Source organism: Aspergillus tanneri (genome assembly GCF_003426965.1).
Source record: "Aspergillus tanneri strain NIH1004 chromosome Unknown AapTan_1_pilon_pilon_pilon, whole genome shotgun sequence".
NCBI classification, from domain to species: Eukaryota; Fungi; Ascomycota; class Eurotiomycetes; order Eurotiales; family Aspergillaceae; genus Aspergillus; species Aspergillus tanneri.
In genome coordinates, this window is record NW_022984628.1 from 2147738 (window position 1) to 2163893 (window position 16156).

The 16156-nt window shown below is 43.7% G+C and overlaps 5 protein-coding genes and 1 non-coding gene across 6 annotated transcripts; 2 read left to right on the top strand and 4 right to left on the bottom strand.

The window, feature by feature from the left end:
- The first annotated feature begins 873 nt into the window (after positions 1-873).
- On the top strand, positions 874-986 carry ATNIH1004_002711. Its single transcript has one exon. It is a non-coding gene; the product is annotated as a tRNA-Ser (tRNA).
- A 3798-nt stretch (positions 987-4784) lies between these two features.
- On the bottom strand, positions 4785-5609 carry ATNIH1004_002712 (putative NADH-ubiquinone oxidoreductase 21 kDa subunit; the record flags this gene model as incomplete). Its single annotated transcript, XM_033567397.1, has 5 exons — positions 4785-4868; positions 4946-5148; positions 5219-5424; positions 5478-5494; positions 5550-5609. The coding sequence occupies 5 exons, from the start codon at positions 5607-5609 to the stop codon at positions 4785-4787; spliced, it is 570 nt and encodes a 189-aa protein (XP_033429392.1).
- A 779-nt stretch (positions 5610-6388) lies between these two features.
- On the top strand, positions 6389-7292 carry CSM3 (Chromosome segregation in meiosis protein 3; the record flags this gene model as incomplete). Its single annotated transcript, XM_033567398.1, has 3 exons — positions 6389-6621; positions 6672-6750; positions 6819-7292. 3 exons carry the CDS (start codon positions 6389-6391, stop codon positions 7290-7292), a joined length of 786 nt encoding a protein of 261 aa, XP_033429393.1.
- Positions 7293-7731: 439 nt separating this feature from the next.
- On the bottom strand, positions 7732-9399 carry ATNIH1004_002714 (RCC1 domain-containing protein; the record flags this gene model as incomplete). The annotated part of the gene is made up of 3 exons (XM_033567399.1): positions 7732-8556; positions 8609-9183; positions 9384-9399. 3 exons carry the CDS (start codon positions 9397-9399, stop codon positions 7732-7734), a joined length of 1416 nt encoding a protein of 471 aa, XP_033429394.1.
- An 831-nt stretch (positions 9400-10230) lies between these two features.
- On the bottom strand, positions 10231-12084 carry RIB7_1 (RibD family protein; the record flags this gene model as incomplete). Its single annotated transcript, XM_033567400.1, has 1 exon — positions 10231-12084. The coding sequence occupies one exon, from the start codon at positions 12082-12084 to the stop codon at positions 10231-10233; it is 1854 nt and encodes a 617-aa protein (XP_033429395.1).
- Positions 12085-12621: 537 nt separating this feature from the next.
- nic96 (linker nucleoporin NIC96) lies at positions 12622-16002 on the bottom strand (the record flags this gene model as incomplete). Its single annotated transcript, XM_033567401.1, has 5 exons — positions 12622-12948; positions 13008-13753; positions 13808-14789; positions 14838-15492; positions 15560-16002. 5 exons carry the CDS (start codon positions 16000-16002, stop codon positions 12622-12624), a joined length of 3153 nt encoding a protein of 1050 aa, XP_033429396.1.
- Positions 16003-16156: the final 154 nt, after the last annotated feature.

Below are 16156 nucleotides of genomic sequence, written 5' to 3' on the forward strand. Positions count from 1 at the left end.
AAGACATGCCAGTATTTCTAGATTCCATTAGCCCAAAGGATAAATATTATTCACCTCTGTGACACACCTGTTGTGCAGGCCCGCAGAAGTCCAACAATAGAATGGGATGCAGGCAACAGCCTAGTGTACTTGAACTGAGTGAAAATCATGGTTGAAAATATGACACTGACTCTCTCGCTAATCTTTTCATTCTCCCAAGTGCAAAGCAATCGAAGTAGTCGCACAATGAGCCAAGCATATAAGGGTGCATGCGTATATTCTCCCAAGAGGTTAGGGTCAGGAGATTCTGCTAGTATTTGAGGGGTTTTTTGAACTGTTGTTTTAATAATGTCCAAACAGTCCAGGATTTGTCCTTCAGGGTCTAATCCCTCATTCTTAGAACAAGGCTCCAGACCTACTTTCAGGATAAGGCAAAGTAATTTGCTAACATCTGTGACATTATTGTTAAAGTGTAAATGGTTGTATTTGTCACCAATGAGCTCCTGTAGAAGCTGGGAGAAAGCTTCACTGCTTAGATTAAGTGTCTGGTTGCCCCCCTGAGACGACCGACGCGGTGCTAATTGTGCTGCCATAGATAGCGCCAGCTCTGTAGAGTTCTGATTTTCATGCTCTGCCACAAGATATTGAAACACCTCTAGATCATCAGCTGCCATTTCAGGAGATAATGAAACATACAGCCCATATTATGTTAAGATGTTCAACTAGTTGCTTGATTACTATGACGTGGAGCTTGTGGTTCAGATACTGGTGAGTACATTAGTTAAAGGTAAAGGCGGTATAATCTGGCAGAATGTTGTTGGGATAGTCGCATTAAAATTTTTATAGTTTTTCTCTAACTATTTGAAGTTTTCTTTGAGAAGAAGTACACCTGAAGTCAGTGTGGCCGAGTGGTTAAGGCGATGCACTCGAATGGCGTACCTGTGAAAGGTTCTCCAATTAGCTATGCATTACGTTCGCGTGCAGAGGTTCGAATCCTCTCGCTGACGGTGTTTTTTTCCTTCCAACTTACAGGCCGCTCTAAAGGGGGTTTCTATAATACGTACAGTAGCAGATATAAGCAACACCTAATATAAATTTGCTTACTACACACTCCAATACAAGATCATTGCTTAATTTTTCAGCTTCTCCCATACAAATTTGCTTATTCACACCCCCGCATTCCACTTTAAAATGGTCAAGAAGTCGCAACGTGCTATTTTAAACAGCGAGGAGGCTGCCCTTCCAGCTTAATACAGTCTAAAGCTTATCTCTCACTAGCGCAGCTTTCTAGGCGGTTTTAGGAGATATGTAACCAGCCGATCGATCACTCCTCGATTAGCCGAATCCTCTCCTCTTGCTTTGCCTTCCTTGACAATATTAAATTAAAGCACACCAAGCAGAAGATAAATAACGCCGTACAGAATCCTAGCCAGGGCTAGAAAAGGCAGTGTTTGACTAGATAAAATAGGCTGAGGGAAAGATAATAATATCTCAGGACGTTATTCGTCAAGAAGGGAAGGAGTTCTGGTCAGAGATCTATCCAGAAAAAGAGATGCATTTAGTAAAGGCTGGCTTCGTGGCTTCCAGTAACGCAGGAATATTAAGCAGAGAAGCCTATTTGATGAAGCTGGAAGTCTATCTGAAGATACAACTACTAGAATGGTTTTAATCCGGCGTATCCTTGATATACGCACTTTATAATATCTTTAATTACGATAAGACAGGTCTATATTGGAAGTTTATCTACAAGCTCAATTCCTGGCTGCAAGAAAGAAAAGGCTTGAATAACTGCACATTTCTCTTGCGATTCAGATGCTTTAGAACTTATTGAGAATCTTGGCTGCTATTGGCGCTATATAAGGAGGCGTGGATAACTGGTGATATCTTTAAGGAATAGCTTTTGTGGTTTGATAAGAAGATGCAGGACCAAATAGTTGCTCTTCTAATAGATAAATTTTCTGCTTATGAAGCTGCATTTGAGGAACCTACAACTACAGAATACAGTAGTTATATATATGGCTTCCAGCCTGCTCAACATCAAGGTATTAGCTGCTTAACCAAGGGATTATCCGTACATGGAAGGCATATTGCAAAAAACAATAGGTATTATATTTAATGACTTAATATGATCGTGGTTTTGATCCACTGTCTACCATGACTGTTTTGCAAGCAGTTCGATGGCCAATTTCTGCCTGCGAACTTGATCTGTCTAAAGATACAGTTAGAAGCCGCTTAAAAGGGCTCTTTCTGTTAAACATGCTGATGAGCTTATTGAGGAGCAACTTATTAACGAGATAAAGCAAGGACTTCAAAGTCAGAAGCACTCAAATGGTATCCGTGACATGGATATTAATCAGGTTTTGACAGGTTTTGAATCCTGCAGACGATCACGTTGATGATAGCTTTATGGATATTAATTTTGCGGTTTTATGTCAGATTGCACCGGTCGAAACTGTGGATAGTGATGAGATGGATATATACAGCCTTTACCAGCAATTACAGCTACGGGGGCATTGGAGGGTTTGAATAAATTGCTCCTTTATCAGGAACAGCAGGTTGATAGAGATAAGGGTCTTATCCGGCTTCTTGTACGACAGGAAAGGCTCCTTCTACAGACAAAAGCTGGCACAACGTCGGGCAGATAACCGGTCATTCTTTATTTGAGCATGTGGTGTAGCTTATACCTTATAAAATAATTATTGGTCGATATAAGCGTTCTTCAGTTCAGTATGATACAGTGGAGTAATATGAGGTTATATATATCTATATACATAGCCGCTTTTTCAATATAAGCAAAATCCTAATATAAGCAAATATAGAGCCGAACCGCTTTCGTTGCTTATATCCGTGTTTTACTGTATACCCTTATATGTACGGAGTAGACTAATTAGTATTACAAAATAGGTAGAAAACAACTCACTACATAACATGTACTTAATTAGTGGTTACTAGTATGTGCAGGAGGAGCCTGCGTGTATCTTATTAGTCAGCAGTACCTGTTTCCAAACCAAGTTACAGGTCCCGTGGATCGTTCAAAAGTTGATCTGGTCTCATCTGGGTACTTATAAAAATTGTGACGTAGACGAGGATACTTCACTTTATTATGGTAGCCAAGTTGGGCGGACTTGCGACTTTATTCCCAGATAGCATAGGGTACCAAACACTCCATATCTATATACCTAGCACATTCGAAGTCTATATCTAGTATCTAGCATCTAGATAATCTAAAGCAGCTAGAGTATCTTAATTAGTTTATAGAGATATTGCTCTTAAGTATTATAATGCTTGAGTGATTTCTGCGCAAATTTGTACTTAGACTAGGCAGCACTAGAAATTCTCGACTTTTGTGGGAAGAATGGTTAAATATCATTGAATAGCACACTGTACAGGCATTGGCAATCAGTGTTACTAGATTATTGTTAATAATAGGTCAAATTTTAAAGTTAAATAAATATGGATTAATAATGATTTTTCTATGAGCGGTTTCCGTTACCCTCGAGACAAGACTAACTTGAACTAGCCGCAAATTGTGGAATATTAAGTGACTTGCTCTGTATTTCGTACAAATCATCAGTCTTACAGATCTATTAGTACTTGATGAAGTATCTTTTAACCCCACTCCTGACAAAGGTTGTTAATTTGTTATTTTGACAATCGGGAGTGTGTCCCAAATGTCTGAATATATCCTAGCTAACCCTAATAAAAATCCCCTTAATTTGTGGGAACGGGACTCGAGACATGCCTATTTTATGACGCAGGCGCTATTGATGGTAATCTTCCTTTATACTATACAGTTGCATCTATAATACTTATGACTATACTAGGGAGAAAAGGCACTCCAAGCTGGTGAAACACCAGTGGGGTGTGTCTTAGTGTATGACAATAGAATAGTCGGCTCTGGGATGAATGATACAAACAAGTCCATGAATGTAGGTTGCCATGCCTACATAAAATACTATTAGAGTACATGGGGACGCTGGAGAAATTTGAATTGGTCACATTTAACTTCTACCTCTACTTATACGGGGTTTCTTGGTCTATACCCGTGGAAGCGCCTATCTTCAGGTTTCTCTCCTTTCTAACATATCTTCAACTAGGGTACAAGGCATGCTGAGTTCATTGCTATTAATGAAATGCTTCAAACATATCCTCGCTCAAAACTCCGTTTAACAGACCTCTATGTTACAGTTGAGCCATGCATTATGTGTGCTTCGGTTTTAAGACAGTACCAAATTCGAGCAGTTTATTTTGGTTGTGGTAATGAGCGGTTTGGAGGCACAGGGAGTATCCTATCACTGCATTCTGAGTTTGTTATCCTGTGGTTTCCCCATACATGAAAACTGTTCTGACTTGACTTAGCCACACAGTAGATCCGCCTTATCCAGTATATGGTGGATTGTTCTTTAAAGAGGCCATTATGTTACTCCGACGCTTTTATATACAAGAGAACGAGAAGGGTGATTGATGATATACTTCTGCTGTTATTAAGCGATCTGCTAAGCCATTAAATAGCCCCCAAACCTCGTCCTAAAAAGAACCGAGAACTCAAGACAGATTTTGCTGGCATTGGAGGGGTTTAGTTGCACAGGTTGAAAATCGCAAGAGTGGTGAGACAGTTTTACTCAAGGCTCTTCATAAGCTGATAGAGAAAACGATTTACCAAGGTTTACAAATATGCTTACATGATAGAGAACTTTTTGAAAAGATCATAATAGCGCTGGGAGAACTTAGAATACACATTTTCAAGACTGGCTTTTGAGTCTATGTGAATGGACAGATGGTTACATTTCATACTGATCTTGGGTTTATGCCGAGTTGGCGCTTGCCAGGCGGTCGGCCTCAAGCTCTCGCTCGGCTTGTTGATAATATTTAGCTGTATCAACCCCATGCTTCGAGATGTGTTAGTTCGACATGTCCAACATTGTATCAAATGATCTAAAAAAGGGCGAAACAAGGAAAGCCATACCTGGTCATGGTTAACAATGTTGAACCATGGAATAACGTGGATGAAGAGTTCCGAGAATCGGGAGTTCCTGGCCGCAACCCCTTGCAAGTAAGACGATACCTTCGAGGACCCGTAAAGAGGCTCGCCGTGCTTGACTTTGTCCACCATTTCCCTCATATCCATATCAGCCTCTCTCGAATTTTCGGTGAATCCATAGAAGCGATCTATATTGATGTGAGTTAAAAAGAGGCACACTGATTTCAACTATCAGTGTAAATTCGGATGGTGACGTACTGCAAGATCTCTGGTAAAGGATGTGCAAGCCTCCAATGATGCCGATTGCTGTTGCTAGTCTCATCACGGGAGCAAAGCCTCCCCTGCCTACATGCGAAGGGCTTACTCTCTCCATGGCCCAGAATGCAAGAGGAGAGGCGGCAGCAGCTCCACCAGCAATAATATAGTCTGAGGGCCTCGCATATCCAAATACCCGCCTCAGGTGCCTGGTAGTGTGAGTATTTCATTATCGCTTGACGCCTAAGGTAAACAAACGTACGGGTCAGAGTCAATCAGCTGTGAACGCAGTTAGCTATGGCATTACACCTTAAAGATAGAAAGTATGTCTTACCGGGTAGTCAGTATTAGTTCTCTTAGGGGGCACAAGTGCAGTTTTTGGATCGGCCGTCATTGTGCCAATTTCAGAGCTGAAGAATGATAGCAACAACTGTGCTGTCTGAAATTGGCCTTGGGGGTTGTTGCGGAGTTGAACTTGTGCCAAGCAGTGATTATTGCTGGGCTTACTAAGATGATGAGTAATAAGTTAGTTAGTTAACTAGCTAACGTATCTGGAAAGCGAGCAAGCCATGTAGGCCAGCAGGTGACTGCTGTATTGCATAGAAAACAATAACGCTTTTAAGACTCTAATTATCTCAACCATAAATATATATCATATGTCTCTATTTAATATAAAAATTTCTTTTCCCTAATGTCTAGATTTTAGCCCAGTTATTAATCCTGTAATTAAAATACATTGAATAAATTTATATGAGAGCTTTTTAAATATTATTAGCACTGATACATAGGCTTGCATGCTAGATGAAAATTTTAAAGTTATTATAGATAAAAGTATACAGACTTAATATAAATTACAACTTTTATAACAACTTATAGTAATATAAATGGTGGCATAAGAAATAGCCAAAAATTGTGAACTTGTATGGGAAAGGTGGCCCGCTTCTGAGGTCAATTTTAATTAGCCGGTTATGATTGTCCAAACAGGACGCGACTTCCATGGTACTCACCGCCGTATTTGGATATATCGAAACGCGTCACGGGTAGCTATTCCCTTAAAAGGTCCTTACGCAGCACTCCTTATTTTATAGCTAGTAAAAGTCCCCTCTCCTCCAGGAGCCCCATCAAAAAGCCAAAATCGCAGTCTATACCCCAGGATTCGGCTTATAAAAAATGATGGATGGAACTAATCCTGAGACTCCCAATGTTCACTCGCCAGAAGACATCAACGACCTCTTCGACTATGATGTTGGCTTAGACGAGATATTACAGGAGCTGCCGGCAAATACCGGTGCTAATGCACCTAGATCATCTATCGCACCTGAGACTCCGGGCTTGAAGTTAGGGCTTGAAGAGGAGGTAAAAGTCACTAGGAAACGACAGCCTGTTGCTAAGTTAGACGAGAGTCGGTATGTTTTGTAGCCTCACCTATGGTCGATGCGAAGCTTATGTATGGTAGTCTTTTATCACAGGCTGGGATACCAAAACTACGCCGCATGGCGAGGCAAAAATTGAAGTTCAAGGGAAAAGGACACGAGGTATACCTTCTTTCTAGACATGCGCTGCAGTTTAATCAAGAACTTATGCTTATTATCACTGTTGACAGTTCTCTGATGCAGCGCGCTTGCTGAACCTTTACCAGTTATGGTTGGATGACCTATTCCCACGGGCAAAGTTTGCCGACGGCTTAGCTATAATCGAAAAACTTGGTCATTCCAAGCACTTACAGTCTAGGCGAAGGGAGTGGATAGAAGGGGATAATCCAAAACGTCAGATAATTGACTTACAAAATCAGTCACCTTTATCATCATCCAAGACACTGGTGGACAAATATGACAAATTGAGAATGACTCCCCACGAATCAGAAGGTGCAAGCTGTGTCGCGCCCAACCAGGTGCAATTCCGCTCAGTACACCACACATGGATACAACCGCCCGGAGAAACCAGTGATTATAATCTCCAAAAATCTATGCCAGCTCATAACGAAGTGCAGCATACAATTGATCAACATGTCACAGATGATGATCTGGACGCACTCTTGGAGGAACAGGTGAATGGGGTTAGCCTTCAGCAAAAGTAAATGGATGGGTAAAAAGTAGTACTTGCTCAGGGCTAAGGGTCGAGAGGGGGTAGAATGTATGTACTATATAGCCATGGCAGAGCATTCTTATTGAGAACACCCGATTCCTAGGGCATGTTCCGTGGTGTGGGCCTCCTACAAGGCGGAGTAGGCAGGCTACTCCGGCTATTACGCTACGCCAAATTTACTCGGAGAGCGATGGTCCGTTGAATGAAACGTTCTAATATATTATAGCCATAGGCTTCTAACACCACCACACTGTGAGCAATAAAATTAAACAACGTTCAACACTAAAATGCCACAAATTAAGGACAAGTTCAAGTTCGAGCCTTGTTTTTAGATAACAGAATAGGCACCACAAGGGTCTCTTAGCAAATAGAGCCTGGAAACACTACTGTACTTTCACCTTGCTTTTCTTTGAAAAAGAATAGACTACCTTTCACAGGTTTGCTGGCTCTGTAAACACAGAGAATTGACCGCCAGCTCCAGCCCAGGTAAGTTTCTTGCCACGAACAGCAGTATTTTCCACAATAGTTGCTACCTCGATATCATCCTGAGTACCCTGCCCTGTTTGGTATGTAGCAGAGAAGCCCCAGGACCAAGGACGACCATCAGCATCAATGGCGAGGGAATGATCTGATCCAGCTGCTACGACGGTTGCTTTGATCCCTGGAACAGGGGTTGGTTCAATCAAGATACGAGGTCTTCCGCGCTCATCTTTAATGACTGCCTCGTCCGGAAGAGAGTCGATCTTTATGCCAGTTTGATAACCATCCAATCGACCCCATACAAGACACTGACCGTCATTGGCAATAGCAAGGGAATGATGAGCACCACCACAAAGCTGAGAGACTTTTTTCCCAGACAATGAGTCCACAATAGTGGGGTGAACTATGGCAGCCTCGTCATCGCCAGCACCGTTTCGGATACCAGTCTCACCAAAACTGTTCAACCCCCAGGCGTAAACTTTTCCGGACTGGTGAACGGCGAAAGAGTGAAACGAGCCGCAAGCAATGTGAATAATGTTCTTGGGAAGACCGAATTCCCGCGGCTGAAGGCCATTCAGCCTGTTGCGCTCGATAATTCGGCGACCTAATTGGTTTTGCTGGCCAGATCCCCATGAAAATACAGCGCCCTTGTCATTCAAAGCAAGAACATGGTTATCACCACAAGCAAGGTTTTTGATCTTCTTCAACGAAGGTATTAAAATCGGGGTATTCTGAACTTCGTTATTGGCATCAAAACCTAGGATACCATCGTTGCTCTGTGTTGTATTGTCAGTAGCGCCGACTGATAAGAGGAAGAGAATTTCTTACTCGAAACGTTCCCCACCCGTAGACTAGGCCATCATCTGTGAGGGCAAAACTGGAACTATCACCAGCGGCGACTTTGACGATGACGGTATTATCAGGGAAAGCCTCCGACGGAATAGCAGTAGGTGTAGACTCATGCGGGTTCAGGGCAGGCCCATCATCGTCTGAGTCCGAATCACAGTCACTCTTATTGTCCCCAATGTCTTTGTACCCACCTTCCCACGTCGTATCTCTCCCAAGCGCGCCCTGGTCATTGACACCCCAGGTAAGAACCTTGTTATCATGCGTAAGAGCAACGCAGTGCATGCCACCAACAGCAACTTGCACAACGCCGACACTACTTGCCGGTAAGTGAGGGTTAAGGCGCGGCCGTTTCACATCAACAGCATTCTTCTCTGGCCCAAGACCGAGCTCACCTGAGCTGCCTTCGCCACAGACGTAGACATTTAGGCGGGCAGACGGCGCTTGATTGATAACCAATTTTTGTTTTTCCGTAACACGAGGCTTTGCGACACGGGCTCTTTTGGAATCGGGAGCTGGTTCCTTGCTAACATCTTCGGCCTTGCGCTTTTTAAGGGCTGTTGTGGGCGCGGCTTTGGACGTCTTCTAGGAATGGTGCTACCATTTTTTTTGCTAGCCACTGCGGATTTCCCAGCACTCGCATTGGTTTTCGCATGGGGGCCTTTAGCTGAGGTTTTAGCCACAGTAGTTGCCCCTGTTGAGGTGTTTGTGGAACTTTTGGATGCACTTGTGGCTTTTGCCGGGGATTTGGAAGTACTCTTTTTAGGAGGCATGGCTGTTTTAGAGGGAAGATGGAACCAAAAGGGTGAAGTGAAGCTGGTAGAGGCTAAAGAAATTAGGTTAAGAAGGCAAAGTACAAGGAGGAATGAAAATAGGAAAAAGAAAACAGAAAAACAAGAGCCTGAGCGTTTGTGCCGCTAGAGGAGCAGCCTAAAAAAAAAAAATAAAAATAAAAAAAACAGAGGCCAGTAACTAGGGGATGTAACGCCACAGCTCACTGATTGTTATTGTTTGTTGGTTGGAAGACAGGCATGGTGATAATAATAATAATAAAATAAAGGACAGAACCACCACGCGCTAAAAATCACCTGTGGCTAACATTCCAGATGTACCAGGACAACTTTCATCCTATCTCCTGGGCCCTTCTTTTATTGATGTCTTTTCTTTTTGTTTCTTGTCTCATTGAAATACACGACAATCCCACATTATGGCTTTTTTTTGGGCAATATAAAGGATGCTTACTGATTGCCTGTCATAAAAAATTCACCCTTTTTAATACTTCCTTTTACCCACTAGTTGGACTTTTTTTTTTTTTTTGAAGATCTGTGCCAGGAAAACAGCCATTCTTTCTACTCTAATATGCTGGGAAATATATTATATAATTGAGATTAACGCATGCTATGAAAAGCAAAAGCTATACTTGTGACAAAGGCCCACATCCTTTTGGGAAGTCCTAAACTTCCAGGTATCATTATCATTCCACTCATTTATAAGCATTAATACATTCCTCTTGCCAAACCACGGAGTGGATATTGTATGATTCATCCTCCTCCCCTTTATTTTTACTTCATATTGCTGAGTATAAATTCCGTAGGTATTAAAACTTAACCAGCGTTAGTATCATTAGGACCCTCAGGTGAAGCAGAAGGCACAGTTCGGATCTTGCCACACATGATGACGTTTTGTCCTAATGGCATCCACTTCACATCCCTTGGATTGAGAGCAGCGTTTGGTTTGCCTTGCTTATCACGTTTGGAATCTGGACTCACCCCCACGCCTCCACTGCCCAGATACGTGGGAGCAACAGTCACGATGATAGAGTCAATAAACTCAGTGTACTCAGGATTCAGCAGCTCGCTCAGAACCATTCCGCCTCCCTCAATCATAATACTCTTGATTCCTTCAGATGCTAGTGCGCGCAGGATACCTTCCCATCGCAGGCGCCACCTTTGGTTGTATTCCACAATGCGAAGGAAATCGCCCCCGTATCCTTTCAACATTATCAACCTTTGAGGATGGATTTGAGCACCTGGAGACACGACCACCCACGGCGCCTTGCCCTTGCCTTCCATTGCTGTCCGCAGCATTCTGCAGTCAGAATGGATGGGCCATCGCCCGGTGGGGTCTATCACCACTGGTCGTGGCTGCCACATTCGTCCAAGTCCGCCAAATCCACCAGCACCCTCCAGTCTACAATTTAACCCCGGGTTATCGGCGAGAACAGTTCCAACTCCAATTAGTATTGCGTCATGACGTGACCTCAAATAATGGGTCATTAATTTGGCTTCAGGTCCTGATAATACCGTTTGCATTCCGGGAAGAAGCGATACTTTTGAATCCATAGAGGATGCATAAGACAACGTGACGTGTGGAAGCTGGCGTCTTTCATCTTGCTTAGGAAGATAAGGATCAAGGAAATGTAAGGAGAATTGAGGAAATGGTAATGTATCTGTTGGTAATGGTGGATTTATATTCACCTCTGCCGGCGTCGAATTTGCTAAGCTTTTTTCATTGCTGTCTCCGCTTGACCTCACGATCCCGTGTCCCTTTTGATATTCATAACCATCATGTGGCATGAGCTTAACCTCCGGGTTTAGTATCCTCCATTTGGCGGAAATATTGCGGACATCTGTAACGGTGCAGAATTTACCCCCAGCTTCGAAAAGCTTCTCGGGCTCTTCCCGAAATTTTGTATATATAGACGAAGGTAAATACCCTTTAACAGCTTCTCTCCGAGCAAACTCCATAAGTCCAGAGTTTCGTTTTACTTTGTCAATGTAATCGAGGTCATGCGAGTGTGCGTAGCTGCTCCCAGGTGTCTTTGATATGGTCACTGTCGAATATGCACCTTCAAACCTAACGACTTTGATTTGAAAATTGCAAATGCCGCCTTCCCGAACTCTTTTCTTCCGAGGCCGCCTCCCCTCTGGTAGAGGGCGTGTTTCTGACGTGCGATGAGTTGGGCGTCGCAGACGACACATGTAATAGTCAGTAGTACAATGACCCTCTTTGCTGGAATTAGACCTTTGTTTAACCCAAACATTATCAATGAATGGCCAGTATGTGTCAAATTCTTTAAGGCTTATCTCTATTGGATCTTTGCACTCAAACATCACTTGCCGTATTCTTGCCAGATTGGGTGGATTGTTGATCAGGCTATTTTGTAACGAGGCATGGCAACTGCCGTTTGATCCGCCGAGACGGAGCGATATTGTATCATGTATCATTTCAACAGAGTTCTCAATGGCATTTTCTGTGATTTTTGGAGGCTTTTCGCCTTTGGTTGTCAAGACAAGAGATGTGGTGCCGTGACTATTTGCTTCCACTTCTCCATCACATGAAACTTGTACCCCATCTTTTACCTGCACTGAATCCACTTCGTGAGATGCGTTTATATCAGGACACGGAGTTGATGATTTTGAGCTTGCATCAGAGGTGCTGGAATGTCCATAGTCCATGTCGAGTGGCATAGTATGTTTGATTCTTGCTTATTCAAAATGGTGCAGAGACACCTGCGCAGATCCGGATCGGGACGCCCCACATCCGAATTTCCAATCTGCTCAGTTCAATATATGACAGACACCGCCATATATTAGTTGTAGATACTAGTACAACCAAGACGTGCATTGGCAGAAGGGGAAGTATTGCACAAATGCTAGGTATCATTTTATATACTGTACCCTGTGCCTACTAGCTAGAAGGTAAGCTATGCGTCCACGGCACTACGAAGCTAGGCCTTTCTAGATCATCGACACTGCCTGCGATATTGTGGGAAATTTCGCGGAATAAGACCCCTACTTCTGTTCATTACAAAGTATTCATCTAGCCATGCATATGCATAAACTGTCTCTCAAAGAGCCAGGTAAGAATCCTCTAACTATCGGAGAATGTGTTCAGCCCTAGCAGTTAGATACAAGTAGGATGAAATACTAAATTTAAATACTTAACTAGCTAGCAAACACTGAGTATACTCATCCCCTGCGATTAGACTTCTTCTAATATGCCCCGATGTCTGCCCCGGCGCGAGCAAGAGTCTCATACACCCTTGGTGGTAATTTGTACTTAACCATACCGGAGAAAATCATTAAATCTTTAGCCATGACGAGTAAGTTTTCCGCCAATCCTTGCCTAGTTTCATTTTCATAAGCCCCAGAGTCTAACCGGTGCCTTTCGTGGCCGATGCATGTAATGCTCCACATTATAATATGCCCGACATTACGTGAAATGATGGGGGGATAGGATGAAAATGCTTGAGCTGCACTTCGAATGAGCGGGACAGAGCCTCTCGCACGCAACGGAAGAATGTTCAGCGCATTAATGGCCTGCACCAATATTAACTATTAGTAAATAATGGGAAGATTCAGACAAGTGAGGGACTCACATCTAGGGCCAATGTCCACTTCCCTGCCTTGACTTCCGCCTTTGCTTCCATCATACGAAGCAATAAGCCACATGTGTCACGATTGACTTGACGAATCTGCTGGTAATACAAGGCATTTGTATTATAAAGCTCGATCATATTCCTTGCCAAAACAACTGGATCCTCCACTGCTGTCAGGCTGAGACTGCTGCCTGGCTCAGCAGGTGTATTCTGCCCCAAACCTTGGAAATTGTCCCCCAGGTGGGATCGTGGCCGTAAAGGTTGCAACTTCAAGGCTGCGCCGCCTAACTCAACAGCCACAGAATCGGACAAAGCCCTATTAATAATATCAATAACGCGGTCATAGTCTTCAGCTAGATGATACAAAAGCACAGCATCCGTGATCAATCCTTTGTCATCGGCGACAGCCGCCGCTTGTACAGTGATTGCTTTCAGAAACTCATCTTGATTGATCAATTTGATCAAGTTAATTCGTGTTTCAATCAATCCCTTGATTCTCGTTCCATCAGACCGTATGTCACCTAGCAGTTTGGCGAAATCCCGAGTCTCCAAGATAAATTCCCGCAAAGCTTCGTGGCACACAGAAGCCTGGGACTTGCCCAATGACCCTGGAAGGTCAGCATTGAGGCAAAGTAAAGAAAAGTAGTCAATCGCTGCTTCGACGAAGCCCGTGCGAAATTCCCTTGTGTAATGAGTGACAAGATAGCAGAAATTAATCTGTGGAAACTGTTTGACAGTATAGGATACTGTTTCTATTAGTAACCCAAGAAAACAGCGGAACAAAAAGTAAGAGTACTCACAGATTTCCTCGCCAGAAGTGTAGAAATCGGATACACGAAGAAGACCATAGTAAGCGAGGGCAATTGCAAAATGTACAGCACTAACTGGAGCATAAAACCCAAGGTAAGAGACGGCTTGTTCAAACATTCCCCCTAGTATTTGTAAAAGGAAGAAAGTTCCGTAGCCACCAGGCCCCTCTTGACCCTTGCCGAAGACACGCTGTCCAATTTCGGTTATGTCTGTTTGGATGTCGTCAAGTCCAAAAACATCACCAGCAACTTCCTCAGCTCGGTCATCTTCTCTGGCAAGGCAAAATTGCAGCCACATCCAGTCTTCAACCGTTTGATTCACCCCCTCCAAGCGTCTGCGGCTAAGCTCACAGCGCCCGATAATCTTGTAGCAGGCCATCCGATAAGGATCAACCGTATTGTCGGGAGCGTTGCGGGACCGTTGCTGGTACTCGCCGTTAATCCTTTGTTGCATATCTCTCGGCAATCGTCTACTTTGCGCGTATGTTGTCATATATGTAACAAACTTATGGTCCAGGGATCGGAACCCAGGATCTTGGCTTACATATTCTGCTGCCTCAGTAACGAATCCACACCTGAGGAGATAGAATACCAGAATCCAGCAATAATCCTGGCCAACTATTTGTAGCTCAGCCCCATCAGGTGCAAGGTCCTTTCTTACTGCTCTGAGTCTAATATAAGCGCGAACTTTATTAATAACAGTCGGTATGCCTCCAAGCTGGGCTTCACGAGGGTTCTTAGAGATCATGTTTTCAACCTCGTTATAGAACAAGTTCTCGAGGAACAGTCTAGAGCCCTCAACGATGCGCTTTCTCAGATTCGTTGCTCGGCGTGAATTTGGGGCTTCGTCCAAATACTCCTCAGCAAATTGACGCTCTTTTATTGTCACAGCTTCCGATGCACTTGAAGCTTTCGGAGATTCTCCAACGATGCTTATCAAGGCTCGGTAAGCATCAAAAAGTTGACGAGGAACCTAATATATTAGCTGACTAGAAGATCTACTGCAAGGATTGCAACTTACATCCCCCCCAACATTTGTTTCAACTTCTGCAAATTCATGAAGAATGGGGAAAGTTTCCGCCTTGAGCCTAGCAGAGTTTAACATCTGGACTTTAACTGCATATTGGCCTATCTTCTCCCGGTAAAACCGACGGTCTGAAGAGTGAATACCTGAACCTTCGGTGCGTTCAGCGGGGTCTTCGAAAAGTTGACGACTAGCTGCTCCCGCTCCAGGCGTTCCTATAACCGATTTTTCCAACCCTGAGCGTCCAAAGACACTTCTACGAGACATGCTCGAAGGGATATGGGCCAATTTAGGGTCGAATTGTTTTGACTGATTCAGTGACCGGCCAAATGAACCCTTTGTATCACCGGTGTTTTCATTTTTTTGAGTTAGACCAAAGTGTTGGAAGATCTTGCGGCGTTGTTCCTCCCAGTCTAGGTCTACTTTCCCCTCTAAGAATGCGTCGAAATCTTTATGTGTCCGAGCGAGACTTTCGGCAATCATCACTTGGCGACCGCGCTGCTGTATACATCGCAGGTATTTTTGATTGTCTGGATCAAATATAGCTTCCTGTTCCTTTGGGCGCACTCCCGTCGGTGACTGGGAGCCTAAATCCTTGAGGTCTCGAAACGCATGACCGGGAGAGATACCCGACGCTGCTAGTAGGTAATGGCTGCAATAAGCAAAATCAGAAACATTTCATAGATGATATAAATACATATTATGACAATCTGACTTACGCTTTACTGCTTGATCCATGCGACTGCGGATCATTTGAGCCCCCAGTGCCAAGCTCTCTGGCCTTCCTCCGGATATCATCAAGTCCCAACTGAAGACTGGGCAATTGTTCAAAATTGCTGCCTTGTCCAACGGCAGAAAGGGGCCTTTTTTTACCACGCTCCAACAAGCTATTAAAGAATGCAGGCTGAGTTGTTTGGCTGGAGGACCGTGACGATTGCGTCACAGTACCTTGCGTCTGACTCTGTCCAAGCATCGAAAACTGAGCAGGTGGCTGCTGAGATTGCGATAGTGCTCCAAATGCAGATGCACTGGACGGGGCTTGTGAGGTGGAAATATTCCCGAAAACGCCTGTTGAGTTGTTTGTAGGCAAGAGACCGGAGGTTTTCGTGGTCGGTCGTAAATCACCACCACCGAACAAGGTGTTAGAATTCGCGGAAGCCATCGAGTAGCTGGGTCTTTCTTTTTGTCCTAAGGGAAGAAGAGAATGTACTTCGTAGGTTAGTTCGGTGATTGTCTTTGATAGTTTTGCTTAACGCTGGTTATGATGACCGCTCGAGAGGTTGGAGTCTGGAGAATAGCAGCTGAAAGTTTAAACT